We start from the raw sequence: 25176 nt of genomic DNA, 5'->3' as shown, positions 1-25176 counted from the left end.
TTTCTCCAAACCATCAAAGTCTATAAAACACATATGGTATGGTATGGTAGTGTGTTTATGCTTGAAAGATCACTGTATCACATTAATTTAATATCCTTACAATAGCTTTATGTTTACAGCAGGATTTATCATTTGTAGTATACATGAAGAAAGCAGACTCTATGATTTATTTAATTTACAATACTGACGAAAATATTTGGGTATAAAATCTATTTTAACCCTTACCCTGCTAAATTTCTATGATGAACTTGTCCATCTTTCAATTTGGACAGAACTGTTACTGTTAAAAGGGGTGCTTACCAAAAAAGATACTGACTGAATAGCAACCAGTGCAGATCATGATCAGACTGCACGGATGAACCAATCGTGTCCAGCATGATATGTGTTAAAGTTTACCTTTATATAAGCACTGGGATATATCTTATGCACTGCGTCACCGGGAGCCCGCCCTGCTTCTCGGTCGAGGTAGTAACTTTGTACGAACACACTATGATCACTAACACAACGTATCCACACGTCACCTTCCCCTCGGTAGTCTAACTGCACACCTTTCCCTATATGCAACCTACAATGCAAAAGGGTTTTCACTAAAGTAAAACATTGACTGCTGAAGTTTCAATAGGACAAACAAAATTCTCGAGTTATCAGGCTTTTTAGGCAATCCAAACATATCAGTTGCTAAGAAAATGATTGGGAACCATACAAATTACTCAAGTGATGCATTAATTGGACAACCTGATATAGAACTAAAATTTAGGATGTACTGAAAAACAATTAACATGTGGTACTGAACTTGTTTACATTTAAGTACCTTGAATGTATAAAGAATATTCTTCCATAATATCCGACTTTTCTCATAACCAAAATTTTTGCAAAATTAAAAATCAGGCTAATAATGCAAGGTTTGATCTTCATGCAAATCTTCACTTTTTTCTAAAGTAAGGTTATTAAAATCAAAATCCTCAATTTTGCAAGGAATAATTTTCACAAAGTAAAAAAAAAACAACAAATAATTTTCAAAAAATAATTTCACACACTTATTCCAGATTTTGCAGTAAAAGCAGAGTTGACTTACCTTGCCCGCTCGCTAGCTTCAGATCTATGAACGTTAGATAGCTGTCCTAGGCAAAATCTGTCTAGACTTGACGGATCCGTATACCCATCTACAGTCACGGTGCTACAACTGTACGGTACTTTAAATGTTTCGCCGACCTGCTGATCTAACTCGAAGTACGATATTGTACACCAGAATTCAGGAGCTATAACAATGTAAATTGTAATGAAATTTTAAAACTTTATTTGGTTATTCAGGTCTATTGGCTCATTCATACTTGTAGCAAAAATGAACAGCATATGATGATACTGAATAACAAGTCAATGAGAACTATTGCTTGGGTAAACATATCACATGCATTAATTAGCAACAACTTTTTGAAAATTCGTGGAACATCTAAAAGGCTTTTACTTATTATAGAACATGCTTCAAACAGAGTTTAAAATATGCAGACCTTCACATGATCGTCCATTTTCCAAAACATTGGCACATTGCCAAGAATAGGATTTTCAACATGAATGGTACTGAAAATGCTTTTCACAAGCAATCTATGTTGCAATATACACATATTTAATTTTGTTATAATGGCAGATCACATTAAAACACCACTAGAATGATGTATACTTCAGAAAAACAACAACATTTTTTGAAATTCTGTAAGTACAGTTTCAAACATTTCGTCAGAAAAATCTCAAGATACCATCAACAAGTTGTTTCTACTTACGAGGTTGATTGGTTAGAGGTTGTAGCGGTACATCTGGACTTTGTATTGTGTGATTATTCCCTAAAATACATACATTTCTATGTTAAAGTCTTCAGAAAAAATGGTTGTTCGTTATCACATCAAATGAAACATGTCACAGAATTTAGGCCACAGCCAAAGCAATGATTTTGTGGGGATTTCAAATTTTATCAATAAAATCAATGAGAAGGAAGGTTTTTTTTGTTCACTGTGATTCAATTTTGCAGACTGACACAACTTCAAAATCCAGAAAAAAAAATAGTCCTCAATGTGGCCATTTGGCTATTTACAAGAACTCCTTTGTAGCATTAACTTCTTTACTGGCTTTACAAAACCAATTACATGTATTACTAAATGAACTTTTGCAGTGTGCCCAAATCCTACCCCAGAGGCTGTGGGTTCAAATCCAGTGACAGCTGAAATTGACTGTGGGCTTCACAATCCCCTCTTAATTTGGGGGCAATTACTAGTCACATGTCCAGGCGACAGTCATCTAAGTTTAAACTAGAGAACTTACAATATTGTTGACCGTCATGTTTCTGTGTAAAAGAGGCGTTACTTCCATCCCAGCTAGATGAGGGTGCTGTAATACAAACAAAGTTTGTTTTAGTACAAGTTCAAATTTCAAGGTCTGCAGAATGGAACAAGGAGCTGCGTTCAATAAACACTTGATGCTCCCCCCCCCACCCCCGGCATCCTTGTAGATACAAAGCAACCTAAGTCCAGAACGAGATCAAGGTCAAACTGAGGTCAGGTGATGTTTGAAGATGAGGAATGGTCACAGGTTACATCTGTATTAGTATCAATTCATTCTTGTAAGTGGTATTGATGCTAGATGAAACAGTCTCATTTGGTTAACCAAGAGATGGCCCATATAAAGCAACCTAAGTCCAAAATGAGGTAAAGGTCAAACTGAGGTCAGGTGATGTCTGAAGATGAGGAATGGTCACAGGTTACATCTGCATTAGTATCGAGTCATTCTAGTAATGGGTATTGTTGCTAGATGAAACTGTCCCATTTGGTTAACCTCGTACGGACGGACGAATGAACAGACAGGACAATCACTATATGCCTTCTGCATCAGTAGATGCCGGGGGCAGAAAAATTGTAGACTAAGAAACCAAAATATCATATTGTATTCTTCTCACCTAAAATCGTGGAAACTAAGAAACAGCAAACTGATTGAAGAAAGTTTGAAAGTTTAATGAGTTAAGAATTTACGATTACTTAAAACTCTATAGATTCAAATTTGATCCCAACGAACAAGTGAAATTCCCAAACATGATTTCATGTTCAAAAGTTGAAATCCACGAATTCATATCACCATGAAATTGCCGTTTCGACCAAAATCACGAAATTTAATGCCCACAAAATTAAATGAATTTACAGTATTTGATAAGGCAACATCCTATTTTTTAGGTCAAAACTGTGTGGTCCTAAATAAAATTGTGTGGAAGTGTCTACTTACTTAATCAAGAGGGCCATGAAGGCCCTGTATCGCTCACCTGACCTATCGACCTAAAGATCATCACGATTTACATTCTGACCAAGTTTTATTAAGATATGGTCATAAATGTGGCTCCTAAAGTGTAAACTAGCTTTTCCTCTGATTTGACCTGGTGACCTAGTTTTTGAACTAACATGACCCAGATTCAAACTGGATCTTGAGATCATCAAGATTACCATTCTGACCAAGTTTCATGAAGATACAGTCATAAATGTGGCCTCTGCAGTGTTAACAAACTTTTCCTTTGATTTGACCCGGTGACCTAGTTTTCGACCCCACCTGACCCAGATTTGAACATGACCTATAGATCATCAAGATTAACATTCTGATCAAGTTTCATTAAGATACGGTTATAAATGTAGCCTCTACAGTGTAAACTACCTTTTCCTCTGATTTGACCTGGTGACCAAATTTTTGATCCTACATAACCCAGATTCAAACTGGAACTTAAGATCATCAAGATTACCATTCTGACCAAGTTTCATGAAGATACAATCATAAATGTGGCCTCTACAGTGTTAACAAGCTTTTCCTTTGATTTGTCCTGGTGACCCAGTTTTTGAAACGACATGACCCAGGTTCGAACTTGACCTAAAGATCATCAAGATTAACATTCTGACTAAGTTTCATGAAGATACAGTCATAAATGTGGCCTCCAGAGTGTTAACAAGCTTTTCCTTTGATTTGACCTAGTGACCTAGTTTTTGACCCCACCTGACCCAGATTTGAACATGACCTATAGAGCCTCAAGATTAATATTCTGACCAGGTTTCATTAAGATATGATTATAAATGAGGCCTCTACAGTGTAAACTAACTTTTCCTTTGATTTGACCTGGTGACCTAGTTTTTGATCCTACATGACCCAGATTCAAAATGGACCTTGAGATCATCAAGATTAACATTCTGACCAAGTTTCATGAAGATACAGTCATAAATGTGGCCTCTACAGTGTTAACAAACTTTTCCTTTAATTTGACCTGGTGACCTAGTTATTGATCCAAGATGACCCAATATCAAACTCGTCCAAGACTTTATTGAGGGTAACATTCTGACCAAGTTTCATTAAGATTGGGCCCAAATTGTGACCTCTAAAGTGTTAACAAGTTTTTCCTTTGATTTGATTTGGTGACCTAGTTTTTGACCCCAGATGACCCAATGTCAAATTTGTCCAAGATTTTATTGAGGGTTAAATTCTGACCAAGTTTCATTAAGGTTGGGCCAAAAATGTGACCTCTAGAGTGTTAAACTTTTCCTTTGATTTGACCTGGTGACCTAGTTTTTGACCCCATATGACCCAATATCGAACTCATCCAAGATTTTATTGAGAGCAACATTCTGACAGAGTTTCATTAAGATTGGGCCAAAATTGTGACTTCTACAGTGTTACAAAGTTTTTCCTTTGATTTGACCTGGTGACCTAGTTTTTGACCCCAGATGACCCCAATATCGAACTCGTCCAAGATTTTATTGAGGGTACCATTCTGACCAAGTTTCATTAAGATTGGCTCAAAATTGTGACCTCTAGACTGTTAACAGTCGAATTGTTGAGAACGACGGACATAGGGCGATCACAAAAGCTCATCTTTGAGCACTTTGTACTCAGGTGAGCTAAAAAAAAACAACAACAAATACATGTAAATTTACCCTTACTTCTGTTAGAATATTGTGTAATAGCCTGGGAGTTGGGTATTCCTGTAGTATAAGTCTGTGGTGACATTGGGTGTCCAGGTCCCAGTCCACTTGTACCTTAAAGTAATACATGTACATATTTTTCATGTATTGCAAATTAAGAAGTAGCTTATATTTCTATAACAACACCATTCCACCGCAATAAATCCATCCAGTTCTGTTTTAAATATAGTGTTCCATTTTTTCACATCTTGTTTAGTTTTAAAAACAACACAAGACTTTAGTGTACTCAGTGCAAAAATTAATATACAGGTGATGATGTCATTGAATATATTTTTGTCATGTTTTCAATTTTTAAATCAGCAGTGTTAAATTAATTATAAATTAATAGTGACCGTAACAGAAGTGTAAGAAGAAAGAAGGCAGAGAAAAAAAAACAAATATAAACAAGAGGGTCATGATGAATCTGGATCGCCCACCTGAGTAATATGAGCCACATGTTTCAAATGGCAAACTGATGCTAAAATATTAAGAAGGTAGGTCAGTAGGTCACATTCATGGTAACTGAAAGTCAGTTTTAAGATCAGTGTGCAAAACTGTACATGTCGTTCGCATTTCAAGGCTGTATCTTAAAAAACAAGACAGTAGGTCAGTAGGTCAATGTCAAGTGATCCCTAATCGCTTGGGGTCATCAGGTAATTATAATTAAACAGTCTAGGATATATGATCTGATAACTGTTTTAAGTATTTTTTCTTATTTAACTCGTAATTATAATAAGTGACCCCCAGGATGGGGCCTCTTTTCATCCCAGGGGCACAATTTGAACAAACTTGTAAGAGATCCACCAGGTAATGCTACATACCAAATATCAAAGGCCCAGGCCTTGAATTTTCAGACAAGAAGATCTTTATTTTTTTTCCTATATAAGTCTATGTTAAACTTGGTACCCCCGTGGCAGGGTCTCTTCATCCCAGGGGCATAATTTGAACAATTTTGGTAGACGACCACAAGGCAATGCTACATACAAAATATATACAAAATATCAAAGGTCTAGGCCCTGTGGTTTTAGACAAGAAGATTTTTAAAGTTTTTTACTATATAAGTCTATGTAAAACTTGTGATCTCTGAGGCAGGGCCTCTTTTCACCCCAGGGGCACAATTTGAACAATCTCGATAGAGGACCATAAAATGATCTAACATATCAAGGCTCTAGGCCCTGCGGTTTTTGACAAGAAGATTTTTAAAGTTTTTCCTTTCGGTTGCCATGGCAACCGGAGTTCTGCATGGAATTCAATTCTTTGAACAATTTTGAAAGGGGACCACCCAAGGATCATCCCTGTGAAGTTTGGTGTAATTCTGCCCGGTGGCTTTCAAGAAGATTTTTTTTTAGAAAATGCTGACAGACGGACGACGCACGACACACAACGGACAATGAGCGGTCACAAAAGCTCACCATGAGCCTTTGGCTCAGATGAGCTAAAAAGATGTAATTTAAAATATGTAAGTTATGGAAAAAAAAAGAATCGTAATAAATTTCGCCACTTCAGAGTAAAAAGTGGACAACTTCTTCTTTATATCAATGCAGATAATTATATCCACTTTTTCTAATGAGGTGACAAATAGGTCAACAGATATTAGGATCTTCTATGACTGTCTGTGTAGAAGACAGAATTTCCCCAAACCCGTGGGAGAGCACGGACTGGAAAACCAAGCACTAGTGATGTTTTTATATCCACCCTGTCCCAATGGTTGGGGAAACACCTGCCTCACTCACACAGACATGTCAGATCATTTTTCTTGCCTACCATTAATATTTACTGCAATATTTTCAAAGTTAATGTAAATTAAAAATCGCTTATCGCTTATACACTATGAAATCATAATGTCAATATGCGCATGTGTAGCTTATCTTTTTCCTTTGGAAATGCGTATGAATTTATGCATTCATTCATAAATTACAGTATGCGAGTCATCTTACACACCCGGATTGTAAGATGAGCTTTTCTACGGCAAAAAACACAGGAAATTCCTGTCTAGCATGCAAGAAAAGGTGATCTTCCAGCCGGACAATCTTATCTTTCCCCATTAGGTAGGCAAGAAATGCTAAACTTGTAATACAAAACTTGACAATCCCTATCTACAATGCAATGTCAAGACAATCATAAATATCACATTGCATTGAACGAGACTGTGAATACTGTCTACATGAGGTGAATACGGTTAACCAAGATGGGCAGAGACCAACAATATTTCATAGAATGTTGATATTAGTACCACGATAAGCAATGTGATATTTTGCATTATTATAGTGGAAAAATAGAAAGAAGTTTTAATGTGCCCATTTCACAAAATATCAGAAAAAACTAATTTCAGTCATTAAAGACACTGATCCTGAGCGTCTTTGCACTGAAAATGTTGCAAATCTCAAAAGATTCACAGTATCTCTACAGCAAATGATGTTTTGTGTGTGTGCTTAAAACTGACCAGTTGAAACAGACAGCATTTGGATGAAAAAATAAGAATTACTAACATTAACACTACGTAAGTGCCTTTTCATACTGAATTTATTACTGATATTGAATAAAAACGATAAAACTCAGGGCCTCACATTTTATTATTTCTCATAAATAAATTCAATTCTTAAAGACACAAATTTCTTTTTATCACATGTAAGCTTTCTTCTGCTGAAAAACTGAAATTTCTTCTTTTATCTATTACTGACCAAGTTATCACTTTTCAAGTATGAAATCAACAAGTCCATGCCCCACTGAAATTATGTTTTTACCAAAAACCATATGTATTCCGAATTTAAAGGTTTCTAACATTATAACCATTTACTAGTTATATATGCAAGCGTTGTTAGTAAAATTCAAGGCACTTCAAATCGACAAGCTTCTGTTAGTATAATTATATTTATTGAAATATCATCCGTTATTCATCCAAAACATATCCAACAGTTTACTGTATAACTCTTCCTTAATTAATTTCTTACATTTTTAGAGCTTATGTAGCAATAAATAAGTTTTCCGCTACCTACAGGGTTCTACATAGTCTAAAACAGGCCTAAAAAAATTGTTTGTTTCCGATATCTCGACCTACCCTAAATTTTTGGCCCGACCCTAAATGTTTTTATAGCATTGGAGAAATTTTTTACAACTTTTTAACAGAAAGTTGCAAAACTGCACTTTTTACGCTTTAAACATGGTCAGTGATGTTAGAAATCAACTTACTGATGCTCTAAAGGCATAACCCCCTTATTTGTATTCATTTTTTGACCTCCCAAAAAAATTCTGAAAAGTCCCATTTAATAAAAAAATAACTCCCCCCAAAAAATTTACCGACCTACCTACCCTAACTTTTTGCAGCATGTTACCCGAAACAATCTTTTTTTAGGCCTAAGCATGTAAAATACTTCCGTTACTTGCTAACAAGGGACACAACTCTACATAGTAACAGGACAGTCTCCTCTAACAAGCTGTATGTCATGATTTTGTTTGCTACAAGAGACTGCTCTATTCAGTCTATTTTTAGTTAATACTGAATAAGGTAGTGAACAGACAATCTGACTAAAGTACTTGATTATCTAAACGAAGATCTGTTAACGACCCATTCACATTCGTCTTCTGTATATTTTGGATTTCCAATATTACTATTTTTATTTTCGCAAATCTATTTTTATTTGAACCAATCAAAAGACTTGTTAGAAGGTCAAAGAGTAAGAAAAATTTGAAGTCAGTCCAAGGTTCAAACCTGGGACCCCTCGCTTACAGAGCAAGTGCCCTACAGACTGAGCATATCTGACCTCCTACGACATACATGTAAGAATTGTAGATATCAAAAACCAAGGCTTTTTTAAGCTTGCAGAATGTTGTAAGTTAGCTTTTGATTGGCTAGCGGAAGGGTTGTCAGAACGAGGCTATCAATAGCTCGTGTTCAGATCCTAAGCGTAGCGTAATAGGATATGTACTTTAGTCAGATTGGTGAACAGATAAAGCTTAGACAACTCTTAACAAGTTTACATAGGTTATAAATAGAAAAATATTGTAAATGGAGACAACTCCTACTAGCAGTTACTTCTAATTATAGAAACAGTACTGTTGCCATGTGAGACAACACTTACTAGCAGTTATTTCTAATTATAGTAACAATATAGCAAGAAAGACAACTCTTAAAAGCTTATTGTTTCCAGTAGAGTAGCAAGGGAGATAAATCTATAAGAGCTGGCAATCATGGTAGAACTTGAGACCTCATTTAAACAAAACATTACATATCCCAACCACTGTAAGTTGTACACTTAAAGGCGCTAAAATACTTTCAAATCTGATCTTGCATATCTAATATCTACTTATAGGCAGTCTCCCTACATCGACTCAGTGCTTGTATGATTTCTGGTTCTTGGGAAACATAAAGTATATTCAATTTTACAACAACAGTATACCGCTAAAGCTGGTGTTAAGCATAATGCGCCGTGTTGCATATTTCATTACCACATGAACAAGAGCTGACCGTAAGACAGCCAAACTCAACTATTCGAAATATTGACCCAGAAGCAGGAAAATATTACCCAAAAAAGTTAAATATCAAAAGAGTTTTAAGTTCAAAAGTGGGAATAATTTGTCCAAAATGCATATCAGTTATGCGACTTGCTGCTATCAACTAGTTTTATAACCCCGAAGGCACATGAGAAGTTTCAATTCAATATCTGCATCAGTTTTGGAGATAGAAACTTGCATGTAAAACTTTAACCAGAATTTTCAAAGTCCAAAAGGGGGCATTATTTGCCCAAAATACATGCCAGAGTTATGGGACTTGATCCAGTGAGGTTAGTAATTGATCTAGAAAAAGAAAAAATAAGTTTCAAATCTATATGCCTTTTAGTAATAGCTGTATGTACTTGCACGCAAAACTTTAACCAGAATTTGCTACGTCCAAAAGGGGGCATAATTTGGCCAAAATGAAGGTCAGAGTTATGGGACTTGATCCTATCAACTAGTTTTATAACCCCGAAGACACATGTGAAGTTTCAAATCAATATCTGCAATAGTTTTGGAGATAATAACTTGAATGTAAAACTTTAACCAAAATTTTCTAAGTCTAAAAGGGGGCATAATTTGCTCAAACAAGAGCTGTCCGTAAGACAGCCAAGCTCGACTATTCGAAATATTGTCACAGAAGCAGGGAATTATTACCCAAAATGTTAAATATCAAAAGAGTTTTAAGTTCGAAACGGGACATAATTTGACCAAAATGCATATCAGAGTTATGGGACTTGATGCTATCAACTAGTTTAATAACCCCGAAGAAACATGTTAAGTTTCAATTCCATATCTGCATTAGTTTTGGAGATAGCAACTTGCATGTAAAACTTTAACCAGAATTTCTAAGTCCAAAAGGGGGCATAATTTGCTCAAAATACATGTTAAGAGTTATGGAACTTGACCCAGTGAGGTTGGTAACTGACCTAGAAAAAGAATAAATAAGTTTCAAAGCTATATGCCTTTTGGTAATAGCTGTATGTACTTGCACGCAAAACTTTAACCAGGATTTTCTAAGTCCAAAAGGGGGCATAATTTGCCCAAAATACATGTCAGAGTTATGGGACTTGATTCTATCAACTAGTTATATAACCCCGAAGACACGTGAAGTTTCAATTTAATATCTGCATTAGTTTTGGAGATAGTAACTTGCATGTAAAACTTTAATCAGGATTTTCTAAGTCCAAAAGGGGGCATAATTTGCTCAAAATACATGTCAGAGTTATGGGACTTGGCCCAGTGAGGTAGGTAATTGATCTAGAAAAAGAAAAAATAAGTTTCAAATCAATATGCCTTTTAGTAACAGCTGTATGTACTTGCACGCAAAACTTTAACCAGAATTTTCTAAGTCCAAAAGGGGGCATAATTTGGCCAAAATACATGTCAGAGTTATGGGACTTGACCCAGTGAGGTAGGTAATTGATCTAGAAAAAGAAAAAATAAGTTTCAAATCTATATGCCTTTTAGTAATAGCTGTATGTACTTGCACGCAAAACTTTAACCAAAATTTTCTAAGTACAAAAGGGGGCATAATTTGGCCAAAATGAAGGTCAGAGTTATGGGACTTGTTGCTATCAACTAGTTTTATAACCCCGAAGACACATGTGAAGTTTCAATTCAATATCTGCATTAGTTTTGGAGATAGTAATTTGCATGTAAAACTTTAACCAGAATTTTCTAAGTCCAAAAGGGGGCATAATTTGCTCAAAATACATGTTAGAGTTATGGAACTTGACCCAGTGAGGTTGGTAATTGACCTAGAAAAAGAATAAATAAGTTTCAAAGCTATATGCCTTTAAATGATAGCTGTATGTACTTGCATGCAAAAACTTAACCAAGGTGTGACGCCGACGCCGACGCCAGGGTGAGTAGAATAGCTAGACTATTCTTCGAATAGTCGAGCTAAAAACATGTCAGAGTTATGGGACTTGACCCAGTGAGGTTGGTAATTGATCTAGAAAAAGAAAAAAGAAATTTTAAATCTATATGCCTTTTAGAAATAGTTGTATGTACTTGCACGCAAAACTTTAACCAGAATTTTCTAAGTCCAAAAGAGGGCATAATTTGGCCAAAATGAAAGTCAGAGTTATGGGACTTGCTGCTATCAACTAGTTTTATAACCCCGAAGACACATGTGAAGTTTCAAATCAATATCTGCATTAGTTTTGGAGATAGTAACTTGCATGTAAAACTTTAACCAAAATTTTCTAAGTCTAAAAGGGGGCATAATTTGCTCAAAATACATGTCAGAGTTATGGGTCTTGACCCAGTGAGGTTGGTTATTGATCTAGAAAAAGAAAAAATAAGTTTCAAATCTATATGCCTTTTAGAAATAGTTGTATGTACTTGCACGCAAAACTTTAACCAGAATTTTCTAAGTCCAAAAGGGGGCATAATTTGGCCAAAGGAAAGTCAGAGTTATGGGACTTGCTGCTATCAACTAGTTTTATAACCCCGAAGACACATGTGAAGTTTCAAATCAATATCTGCATTAGTTTTGGAGATAGTAACTTGCATGTAAAACTTTAACCAACGCCAGGGTGAGTAGAATAGCTAGACTATTCTTTGAATAGTCGAGCTAAAAACTCATTCAAACCAAGTCTGCCATAACATTGCTTGGCTGTGTTCAATGTTTTCAAACCTTACCCTGCTAAATTTCTATAATGAGTTTGTCCATCTTTCAATGTGGACAGTACCATTAACTGTTAAAAGGGGTGCTTACCACCAAAATGATACTGTCTGAATGGGGAACAGTGCAGATCTTGATCAGACTGCATGGATGTGCAGGCTGATCATGATCTACACTGGTCACAAAGGCTGAATCAATCGTATCAAGCATGGCAAGGGTTAATGAGTTTATTACTTATTACATGCCAGGCAGGTTCTTATTTCATACAGTGCGCCTTTGGCTGTATACATTAATTTAATATAAAAACATGGAATTGAACATAAACCAACACAGTTATAGAATTTCTGTTTAAATGAGCTCTCTCAGCGTACTACCATAAAGATGTGTTAGTAAGTTTCAAGCACTCGTCAAGCCTAGACTCACTGATTCGACTCCCGCTTGCTGATATAGAGGTCATGGGGTTGGAAATGACCCCAGTTACTCGTGGGTCTGTTATCTGCCCCGCTGGACCAACACTGGCCGAGGATGAGGGTCCTAGTTAAATAGTTTTATCTGGTTATTCATTTTAATCACCATATATCTATGGCAAAACGAAAGCTGAAACAAGAATCTATTGAAATTTCCAAATGCCCTTTATCAGATTTTATCAAAAACAAATGATTATAAAACATCTTCTATCTTACTTCCCACAGAAAATACAATTATACTGTACATGTTTGGGACCCCTGGGCCACCTATACTTCACACACAGGTTTTGACAATTTTCCAACTTCCAAAAAAGGTTTTTAGACCTGTTCACCATTTTGGAAAAGGGAAACTACTCTTGCTAATCTTTGCAGGCATAAAACTAAGACTGCCGTCTTTCAATAATGAGGAGTGAATTTTTTTTTAAAACAAAATTGGTTTTATGTAATTAAATAGACTTAGTGAAAAACATTTAAACCAAATTAGGAACATGAAAACCTTTTTTCAGACAGTGATTTTCAACCACCTAAATTTTTCACATTATTGAAAGGCTTTATACAGATGAAAATATTAAATTTTGTACAAATAAAAAATAAATCAAAGACTCGTACCCATTCCAGACATTCTGCTGAATCCATCGACTGGAGGATGTTGAACCGTTTGTGACAGGTCACTCGACGTCCCGCTGTCAAGACCCGAAGCCGACCCAATCTCATTTCCATATTCGTCTTTGACAAGACGTGACGGTGGTGCTGCAATACATTTCACAGATATTAAAGTTTATCTCCATCTTGAAAGACTTTTGTGTTTTTTTTCTACTGGATTTAATATCACAAAAACGAAAGACCTTTAAGAACATTTGAAAATACAAGGTGACCGTATGTGTATTGCTTTACAGGTGTTGGAGGACATCTTGACAAGTCTAATAGTAACAGAAATGGTAGGCATGTGACCTTGTCAACTACAGTATAGCCAACGCACAATCTTCAAAAACCCTTCAACCCTCGCAGTACAAAATTATTACAGGTGGTCAGTCGTGGTGGCTGAATACCAGACTGAACCTCATGGTCATGAACATGTTCGTGATGGCCGGTCACAAGGAATCACAGCGTTCACACAAGGGGCCCCCGCGATTTGACATTTTATTTTAATCTCATGTATCAAATGTAAATGACAAACAAGAGGGTCATGATGATCCTGGATCGCTCACCTGAGTAATATGAGCTACATGTTTCAAATGTCAAACTGATGATAAGATATTAAGAAAGTAGGTCAGAAGGTCACATTCATGGTCAATGAAAGTCAGTGTTAAGATCAGTGTGCAAAACTGTATATGTCATCCAAATTTCAAGGCTGTATCTTAAAAAACAAGAAAAAGGTCAGTTCAGTAGGTCAAGCTCACAGGTAATTATAATCAAACAGTCTAGGCAATATGATCAGATAATTTTTGAAGTATTTTTTCCCATATGTCATATACAAGTGACCTCCAGGGCGGGGTCTCTTTTCATCCAAGGGGCATAATTTGAAAAATTTTGGCAGAGGACCACTAGGCAATGCAACATACATGTACCAAATATCAAAAGCCTAGGCCTTGCAGTTTCAGACAAGAAGATTTTTGGTATTTTCCTATATGTCTATGTAAAACTTGGACCCCCGGGACAAGGCCTCTTTTCACCCCAGGGTAATAGTTTGAAAAATCTTGGTAGAGGACCACAATGCTACGTACCAAATATCAAAGGTCTAGGTCAAGTGGTTTCAGACAAGATTTTTAAAGTTTTTTCCTATACAAGTCTATATAAAACTTGGGACCCCTGGGGCAGGGCCTCCTTTCACCCAAGGGGCATAATTTGAACAATCTTCACAGAGGACCATTAGATGATGTCACATGCCAAATATCGAGGCTCTATGCCTTGCAGTTTTGGACCAAGAAGATTTTTAAAGTTTTTCCTTTCAGTAGCCATGGTAACCAGAGTTCAGTATGGAATTCAATTCTTTGAATAATTTTTAAAGAGGACCATCGAAGTTTCATCAAAATTGGCCTGGTGGTTTAGGAGATGTTGTTTAAAGGAAAGTGTGGACGGCTGGACACCGGCGGTGAGTGATCACAATAGAACTTTGTTCTCAGGTGAGCTAAAGAAAAACACCACCGTTAACATCCGCTACAGTCACCATAACTTTTAACTTGTGACCTCTGGATTCTAGTCCTAAGCTCTTTCTACTCTTACAACATTGGCTCACAAAGATGGAATGTCTTCTCAGATTGTTTGGTTGTTTTGGGTTTAACGCTGTTTTTCTGACAACAGCAGGCCGGTACATGTAACCAGTGCCTGCTGTTAACCAGTGTTCCTGGATTCTGTACCAGAACAACCTGTTCTCCACAAGTAACTGCCAACTTCCCCCCAAGAATCAGAGGCGGAGGATGATTTCAGACACAAGACCTTTTATAAAATAATCATGGAGAACAAACACCTTGCTTGGGGATCGAACTCATGACCCCTCGATCTTAAGATCTTCACTCTTAACTATTCAGTTAAGCTGGCGGACATCTTTAAGATTTATAAATAATAGAAAAACGCCCCCTTACCTGCATGCTGTATTGTCAGCCCTGACAGATCTGTAGAAAGAAATAAAATTTTGTTCAAGGTTCTTCAAATTTTTACACAGACATATTACTAAAAAAGCACATCAAAAATTATGCTTTAAAATAATTTAAGATAATATCAATGGAACATACTTATTGTTTTGTCAATAAAATTTCTCTAAGTGAAATTGAAACCTAGTTCTAACAAATACTTGTTCATCAAAGTTCTACATTATATTACTGACATTTAGCCATTCCATGACAGGCAACTCTAATCATTTTATCAACATTCACCCCTTCCAGTGGATACAACTCTATTATGTTATTGGCTCTTACCTATTCCAGCGGAAACAACTCTTTCCCTTGAAAATAAACCATTCCATGACAGGCAACTATTTCCATCATTTTATTGACATTTACCTCTTCCAGAGGAGACAAGACTCCATTATTTGTTTGACCTTTTATCTTCCCCAGGGAAGACTACTCTGCATAATTTTATTGACTTACCTATTCCAGGAGAGACAACTCTTTCATAATGATAGGGATTGACACAGACACTGTCTTGTTTCAGATCAAATGCATACTGACAATACTTCACGTGTTTCAACTCATTTTTGTGAAGATCTGGCCACCTCCAAATTCTGGCATATATGACATGTGGAAACCCTTTTCTTCCTGCAACCTGTAATAAGGCATATATTGAAATTTGATTCTCTTAATCGTTACTAAAGGTAGCAACCCCAGCTAATTTTCAAAGTTGCAAACATTGCAGATTTCTTTATATAGTTTTAAAGATCTCTCTGAAAGCTTTCCAGAACTGTTACCCTTTTTTTCAATATCTCAAAAATCAAAAAAGTTATGACATTTTTAAAGTTGGTTAAATCGACCGAAATCCTGAAATATTTTGCTATATAATCCATGCTCTCTATGGACATTAATGAATTATTTAAAACACCACTATAAGATGATCTAAATCATGAATAAGTTAGGTTGATGCAATTTATTTTTCCAGTTTTTACATTATTTTCAATTACAGTTGTCACTTACACATACATTTTCACGATATATGTAACAGATGCATTTAAATATTACTACAGAACAAGTTCAGATACATGTACATTTATCAAACATAGAACAAATAAAATATAATAATACTTTCAAATAATATGGATTTCATATTTTTCTGTTGAATATTTTTCACTATTACTAAAGTAAAGGACATATCAACTGCTGGGAACAAAGAATGCAACATAATCAAAAACATAAATATGCATGTATCTCTCCCCCCCCACACAGAGAAAACCAGAAAACAGCAACTGTTCACGAAAATGGGATTGAGCACTTCTGCACTTACATGAAACAAAATGATTTTGGAGGTAGTTTCCTTTTAAATAAAGTTCAGGGTTCTCTCCAGGCTATTATCGCCTGTCGCGTGCGACATGCCTTCAGACTTTAAGCTGTATTTTCGACATCCCTTATTTCCCCCGTCATCCCTTAATTGCCGAAGCGACATGTCATTAACACCCCGATTAATCCGATAGTGTATTCGAAAAGCTTCCACGTGCTTACCCGATAGTTTAGGTAAAGCGATGTCAGTTAAGATAACCGATAAACCAATGACAGCTTCCTATATGTGGAACGTGTGACGTAAATTTCATCGTAGCTCCGCCTTTAAAACCGTTGACAGGCGGTATCTTGTGATGTGTACACGAAAGTGACTGTTTTCGCAAGTTTTAAGATTATACATGTCATTAGATATATAATGACAGATGATTCAACAATTATCGTCCGAATATTTTTCGCAATCAAGGAAAGGCAATGTAAAGAATTAAGTCAAAAATTGTGCAGCATGGTAAAATGCTTTTGAACAATTATCGCCGTAATATTAATGTTTTTTATATGTATGAAATGTGTTTTCTGGAGCGGAATATCAAAAAGGCAAAGCAAGAATTAATGTTTTCTGTCGTCACTTTCAAAATAGAACTTGTAGAGAAAAGTTTGAAATACCCTCCGTGCATTATTTCATCACAAACGGACACTTTGGTAGAACCACCGACCTTCCGTAAGCCAGCTGGATGGCTTCCTCACATGAAGAATTCAACGCCCTGAGTGAGGCTCGAACCCACAACAATAAGGGGCAAGTGTTTTGAAGCCAGCGATCTTTACCACTCGGCCACGTTCACAATTTCAGAATCCCTCCCAGCCATGCCAAATGGCCAAAGGAAATCAGGCATTGATCCAAAATCAAAACCGGCGTTTCCCTGGATGACAGTCTCAGATTGTGTTTACATGTATGTACAACAAACAGTTGACACTTTCAACAAGAGGACCATGATGGTCCTGAATCGCTCACCTGTTCCCACATGACCCAGTTTTGAGTACGATGTTGTTTTTTCTATTATCTGACATAGTGACCTAGTTTTTGAGCTCATGTGACGCAGTTTTGAACTTGACCTAGATATCATCAAGATGAAACTTCTGACCAATTTTCTTGAAGATCCATTGAAAAATATGGCCTCTAGAGAGGTCAGAAGGTTTTTCTTTTATTTGACCTATTGACCTAGTTTTTGAAGATATGTGACCTAGATATCATAAAGGTGAATATTCTCACTAAATTTCATGAAGATTTCATGAAAAATATGGCCTCCAGAGAGGTCACAAGGTTTTTTTATTATTTGACTTACTGACCTAGTTTTTGATGGCACGTGACCCAGTTGCAAACTTGATCTAGATATCATCAAGGTGGAAATTCTGACCAATTTTCATGAAGATCCATTCAAAAGTATGGCCTCTAGAGAGGTCACAAAGTTTTTCTATTTTTAGACCTACTGACCTAGTTTTTCATTGCAGCTGACCCAGTTTCGAACTTGACCTAGATATCATCAAGATGAACATTTAGACCAATTTTCATACAGATCCCATGAAAAAAATGGCCTCTAGAGAGATTACAAGGTTTTTTCATTATTTGACCTACTGACCTAGTTTTTGACGGCACATGACCCAGTTACAAACCTGACCTAGATATCATCATGCTGAACATTCTCACCAATTTTCATGAAGATCCATTGAGAAATATGGCCTCTAGAGACATCACAAGGTTTTTCTATTTTTAGACCTACTGACCTAGTTTTTGATCGCAGTTGACCCAGTTTCGAACTTGACCTAGATATCATCAAGATGAACATTCTGACCAATTTTCATGAAGATCTCTTGAAAAATATGGCCTCTAGAGAGGTCACAAGGTTTTTCTATTTTTAGACCTACTGACCTAGTTATTGACCACACGTGACCCAGTTTCAAACTTGACCTAGATATCATCAAGGTGAACATTCTGACCAATTTTCATAAAGATCCCATGAAAAATATGGCCTCTAGAGAGGTCACAAGGTTTTTCTATTTTTAAATCTACTGACCTAGTTTTTGACCCCACTTGACCCAGTTTCGAACTTGACCTAGATATCATCAAGATAAACATTCTGACCAATTTTCATGAAGATCCATTAAGAAATATGGCCTCTAGAGAGGTCACAAGGTTTTTCTATTTTTAGACCTACTGACCTTGTTTTTGACCGCACGTGACCCAGTTTCGAACTTGACCTAGATATCATCAAGATGAACATTCTGACCAACTTTCATAAAGATCCCATGAAAAATGTGACCTCTAGAGAGGTCACGAGCAAAAGTTTACGCACGGACGCACGCACGGACGACGGACGCTGCGCGATCACAAAAGCTCACCTTGTCACTTTGTGACAGGTGAGCTAAAAACTTAAAATGGATAAGTTTTCAGCAAATAAACTCTGCGGGAATAGAAGAAATAAACTTAAAAATACAAATAGATATGTGTGCAGTGCTAAAATTGTGTTGTTTTATGTACAATAAATAGTAAAGGAACATTTTAGCAACATAAAATTGATGAACTTTTGTCATTCAACAAATAAACTCCATAGGATTTTTATGACCTAATATCTTTTCTTGTTGTACATGTAAATGATTCTTATTAATCACTGAAAATACCACTATGTTTTTCACTCTGAAATGCACCAGAATGCACCAAAATGAGTTGTAGTAACACAAAATTTTCTGGGGTAACCCCCATACCCCCCATGCGCGAGGGGACACCCCTCCCGCACCCACCCCTTTGCCCGTCAAAAATATCCTTCTGCAATATGCCTTCAGAAAATCCTGGCTAACCCTGTTAAAAGAGAGATTTATTAACAACTTCTTCTCATGAAATGCTTGATGGATCATCATCAACTTGTGTTTGTAGCATCCTCATAAGGTCTTCTCCTAATTTTGGTCAAACTGTTACATTCAACTGATTTCAGAGAGAGCCGAAGTTTAAAATAAAAATACCCTTTAAACAACTTCTTCTCATGAACTGCTAGACAGATCATCCCAGAACTCAGTCTGCAGCATTCTTATTTAGTCCTCTTTCAAATTTGTTCAAATGCTTCTTATTGACTGACTGATGAGTCACAAACCTATAATCCCCAAATGGTTTCAACCTGAAGGGAATTAACCTTAAGCCTGCTGGTGGCAAGAGATTCTGCCTTTGCAACCAGTGCAGACCAAGATCAGTCTGCACATCCGTGCAGGCTGATCATGGTCTGCACTGTTCGCTATTCTGTCAGTAAATTTTCCGTGAACACCCCTTCGAATAATAAATGGTATTGCCCAAATTGAATGATGGACCAGTCCATTTTAGAAATTTAGCAGGCTAAGGGTTAAAACCAAGAAATTCCTACCTGCAATCTTCCATCCAATGTTCTCTGGATTGTCACACATTTAGACGGATGTGCCCCACTTGTTGTTATTGCTGTGATTAAACTGTCGAGTTCATCTCGTTTCTCTTTCAACTTTTTCACAAGTGATTCTATGGCACGTTTAGCGAAGGACTCACTCTCCCCGCCTTGACGATGGCACATTAAGCTGTGCACGATACTCAAACAAGCATCAGCGCTGGTCGGTGCAGAATGTGACATTATAGAAATGTTTGTAACAATTAGATGGATGATAAAGAAACAAAGTCCTTGTTTCAGCTGCTCGAAACTTTCAGCTGAAATCTGGTTAACATTGTTATGTCATTAACATAAAATGTCACATTTTCATAAAGCCAAAAATGACTTTCATTTTCACTTTAAACCACTACATTTTCTTGATGGAATGTCTGCTGGTCTTGAATCTTCTGCAAAATAATGAAAAAAGTAAATTTTCAATCTTTTTTTTTTTTAAAGCTAGTGTTGAATACCACATAAAAAAATCTTTCCATCAGTCTTTTTGAAGCTACTTAAGTTAAGGCTTTACATTTAGCACCTTTTTTTTACATTAATCATTTCTGACCAGATGGAATAACCCATTACTGCATTCGCTTTTTCAAACCCCATCCCCCCATTCAAGGTTACATATGTATCAGTAATGAAATTATTATTATTATTATTATGTGAGCCATTAGATCTACTAAGTCAAATCAAAGACCTATAAAAATAAATAGATCAGCAATCTGAAAGGCATATAGAGCAAATCTCGCCAACATCACATGGCATATATGGCCCAAAAACAGCACCTCTGCACAAAGCTCTCTATAGGAGAGATCGTGTTTGTATACAAATCTGTTGTATTTTCTATTTTTAGAACTGATAAGACAGTGATCGGGTGGGCATATGCCGTGCGTACATGTTTTTTTGTGAACAGTGATGTTTTTCTAATGGCCTAAACTTTCTTAAAACATAAATTATATCAATAATTTTTTTATCAATGGAAAGGTTATAAAACAAGCAATTTATTAATCAGTTTTAATTATTGTTTCGAAATAAAATGGATTAATTATGAACGCTTAACTTACAGTGTTTTTCTAAAAGTTTTGAATATCACTAATCCGCTATTAAAATTATATGTCATTTAAAACATTTAAAAAAGATATTTGAATACGAAAATTTTAAGTATTTCAAACCTTTTTGAATTTTGAAAATCCATAAATGAGTGAAAAAATTATCAAAAATTAAAATGAGCGAAAAAGTTATTAAAAATTCCGATCCAATTCTCAAACGATGTAAAAATATTTGTTTTGCACACCACCAGATAAACAGATAAGATAATGTGGTAACACAAACTTACGCGAGGTTACCTCCTGTTGCCATTCTGTGTATTTAAAGGTGGTCAATCACATTTAAACAACATTTAATTACATTTTTTACTTTTTGTATATTCTGGTAGAGAATTATTTAAGGAACAAAAAGACCAATTACATACGAGTTAGATTCCTATTTGAAATGTATATTTTATTATTTTTTTAAAATACAAAATTACTCCCCTTTAATATGAAAGTATATAAAAAGCTGGGTATTTCTTTTTATTTCGATACAATGTCTAGTTTTACATTTGCATTTGATAGACCTATCAACTATTGAACAATCTGAACCAAAATGCAAGTTTTAAAGCTGTGTGTAGCTTCAGAATTCATTTATTTCCAATCTATCTTGGTTGCGCAACCGAGATAGGCAAAGGGAGGTAATAATAATTTTTCAAACTTGCGTTTCTAATGAATTCCATCTAAATACATAATTTTTAATGCAAATATTTTACAAATATATTACAATATGTCTAATATTTATACATTTCCTTAGGCAAAGTATGTTTATCAAATTTATACTTATGATAAAATAACTCTTATCTTGGTTGGGCAACCAGGATAAGAAAATGAAATTTTAAAAATAACTCCAGTGAAAATCTAATTTGTATTAAGTGTTAAGTGAACATAAATGAGTGTAAATGATCAGATGCTAAAGTTTCGAACAAATCTGTTACATGGCCAAAATCTGATTATCCACCTTTAATACTTCGGTCAAATCAACAGAACAGTTTTTTTGTGCGGTCATTCTTTTTTAAGCTTTACATTGCTGAAACATTTAACGCTCCTTATCATAATGAAAAGCCTGATCATGGGATTACACTTACATTACTGAATATAACAAAAAAGAAGAACATCTACAATCACTGACAAAATGTCTCTCTTTGTTGTTGACAATCACAGACTTACTGGAGCCAGTTGACATGCATGGGGTTGGATTTTTGACAGGCCATTTGAGTAAGTTTCTTGCAAAATCAGGCGCATTGATGAATTTGGAACCATTATCGCTGAAAAATATCGGTCATAATTATAAGTTACGAGCATTGTTTTTTGTCTTACCGCTTCTCTGTAAGGAACAAATACGAAAAAGTTTAGTCAATTTATGTGTTTTCTTACGCGGGGAAATCAAAACACCGTATTACGCATGCGTATGTTAATTGCGAATATTTATTTCCGCCGGTGAACTGTTAAAATTTAGATCGACTAGAAAGTCCTCAGCTTAGGTTGCATTATACTAATTTAATTCCTTCTTTATTTTATACAGTCTAACCTGTACTAACGGTCACCTCCGATCAGCGGTCACCTCCGTTCAGCGGCCATTTTATGACGCCCCCGACGGATTTTCCTCTATTTTATCACTTTATTCAGCGGCCACCTGCCGTCCGCGGCCAGCGGCCACCGAAATTGCCTCCCGACCGCCGTATTTGACCCCTTTCAGCGGCCATTTTTCTTCCAAAACCAATTATTTTTAGGCAATAATCGCCGAAGATACCCGATTTTGAGAAGTACGTGGTTGCTAAGTTTCGCGTGACTTCACCACAAGAACGACAAAATAACATGAGCTTCTCAATTAAAACTGATAACCAAAGGTGTAATCCCCTTTTGTTATGATCAAATGGCCAGTAATTATCGGCAATTAACGTGTCACCTCGTGTCAAATTTGTTGTTCACAGTTTGACCTCGGTTAAAGATAATACTCGATAACTAATAAGTAGCATAATATTTGTGATTTTTTATACTTTTGTCATCAAAATACTATTAAATTTATACGAAATTGTGTTTGAAAAAAATATAAACCACTCTATCTTTTACGGAACGTAACGGCAATCTTAGATTTAGCGTAGACAATAAGCGCCGAGAGTAGCTTCCCTTACCAAAATGGCGAAAATTGTAAACAAACTTGTTTTGAAGTTGGAAAATTGTCTGTAACAATTTTTTTAGTAAAAAAACCACGCCGGAGTTTTAGATTGCTAAGAATACCATTCGTATTGCGAAGGCAAATGCACGTCATTGTATCCTGGTAAAATAATAATAGAAAACCCAAAAAGAAATGGGCCTAAAGGCTATAGACTGGTCAGAAGTCTGGAAAATACATATACTGGCTGCACCTCCGATCAGCGGTCACCTGGCTTAAGCGGCCAAATTGTCTGCTTCCCTTGGCTGGCTGCTTAAGACAGGTTAGACTGTATTTACATTTAAATCACGACACTGACCAGAAACGCCTGTGAGAAATTACAGACTCCGGTATATACCAGATTCAAGCGATTTAAATGATAGGTATCTTAATGAAAATATCTTATTTTCGCGATTTTCGCGATTTTCGCACTTTAGGCCTACCGTCTTTAATGTATATACTTTGCAACAACTCTAACCTTTAGTTAGTATATCATACATATTATACACTAAATGCAATAGGACATGCAATAATTTTGTGTAATTTTGCCATGCGTTCCAATTGAGACTCCCTTCCTGACATGTGCAGAAGACTGCTCCAGGTATGTAGTGAGCAACATCGTTGAATCTTAATACTTCATTTTCAGTACCTTCTCTAGAGCATTTCGATGATATTGCCAGTAAGCATAATATGACATTTTACCAAAAATAAAGAAAAATATTGAGATGATATGTTTGTTATATATAAGAAAAATAATCTGTTTAAAAAAAAAGCGACCTCTGAAAATGCGACCATGAAATCTGCTGTTTAGCAATATGCATATACATGTAGACATTTTCTTAATGAACAAAAAACTAAAACATGGAAATTCACAATGAAAGTGGTCTAGATCTTTTCTTTAAAATTTGCGATAAAACTAAGCCAAATATAAAACTGCCACATGTATACTTATATATGCCTCATGATACCATATTTCATCAGCAATATGGTATAAACAGTCCTACACATCGGTTGCCAGATAGCCCGATCGAAACAGCACGACGCATTCCAAGAAAGTATGACGGCGCCATTTTTACAGAAGCAAAAACTTAATTCAAACCGTATATGCTATTGGTAAGGACACTAGTTTTTCACCAAGAAAATAAATGCAAAAATAAAGCCTAAAAAGTTTTGCATTGAAACAAAGAGTTATAAAAAATTTCTATGGCGACCAGGTACAAATTGTGTTTGTATGTAAGCTTATTTATAGTCGCCACAGGTAACCCATATGGGCGACTCCTCCAGAAGACTATTAGTAATGTTAATTGGATGATAGTGCAAGATACTATCGTTCTCACGACCCCTGGTTTCGTAGTCAGACAGTGTTACCACTGGACCACTGTGTCCGCTCATAACACCAAATAGATTAGTTTCTACGCTGCTTCATATACACACCTGAATTATCTTACACATTCGTACTGGTTCAACATTTGCTTATATACTCAATTCTCTGTTATCATGTCTCAAAATTCAGCAGCGACATTTTAGCCTTTTTAACTGATTGGGAACAGAGAAGTTATTTATTCTGTTTATGAAAATTGCCTGGATCTCCAGGATACAATGAATGTATAGAGATATTGTGCATTAAGGGATACAATGTATATTTAAATTCAGAACAGTTGACTTTCCCAAACGTGAGATCCGAGGGGATAAAAGTTTGCATTATAATATACGAATCAATCACCACCACAATATACCAGACCAATAACAGCAAAGCGCCTTGCCGTAAGATATTCATATAAAATGCATAATATTTATAATAAAAGGGTATATTTCGAAAATGTGCAACAGTTTCTCACAACGTTATCCAATAAAATATGTAAAAAATATCCTTTGGAAGCAAAGAACGCAACCAAGAAGAATCATATTGAATAGCAGACTCGGTTTGATTGAGTCTGTTCATGAGAGGTAATGCAATGTGCAACACCTCTCATGCCCCCTAGCACCGGCTTAAGCGGAAGTCTATTA

General features: G+C 35.9%; 1 protein-coding gene across 2 annotated transcripts in view; it reads right to left on the bottom strand.

Annotated features, from left to right (window-relative positions):
* LOC123542209 (mothers against decapentaplegic homolog 4-like) overlaps positions 1-22424 on the bottom strand; it is a 33049-nt gene extending 10625 nt beyond the window's left edge. The window contains exons 1-11 of one of the 2 annotated variants that reach the window (XM_053531001.1): positions 22335-22424; positions 19894-20333; positions 15653-15827; positions 15149-15178; positions 13176-13316; positions 12523-12633; positions 4956-5051; positions 2314-2379; positions 1779-1838; positions 1076-1259; positions 397-565 (exon numbers count right to left, since the gene is read on the bottom strand). In XM_053531001.1, the coding sequence (XP_053386976.1) occupies positions 397-565; positions 1076-1259; positions 1779-1838; positions 2314-2379; positions 4956-5051; positions 12523-12633; positions 13176-13316; positions 15149-15178; positions 15653-15827; positions 19894-20130 (1269 nt within the window). In that variant the 5' untranslated portion in view covers positions 20131-20333; positions 22335-22424. The remainder of the gene's footprint in view (positions 1-396; positions 566-1075; positions 1260-1778; positions 1839-2313; positions 2380-4955; positions 5052-12522; positions 12634-13175; positions 13317-15148; positions 15179-15652; positions 15828-19893; positions 20334-22334) is intronic. The other variant, XM_053531002.1, reaches the window with a different exon arrangement.
* Positions 22425-25176: the final 2752 nt, after the last annotated feature.

Source organism: Mercenaria mercenaria, chromosome 19, assembly GCF_021730395.1.
Source record: "Mercenaria mercenaria strain notata chromosome 19, MADL_Memer_1, whole genome shotgun sequence".
NCBI classification, from domain to species: domain Eukaryota; kingdom Metazoa; phylum Mollusca; class Bivalvia; order Venerida; family Veneridae; genus Mercenaria; species Mercenaria mercenaria.
Note: the sequence above shows the minus strand (reverse complement) of the source record. Positions and strands in the feature narration are given on the sequence as shown.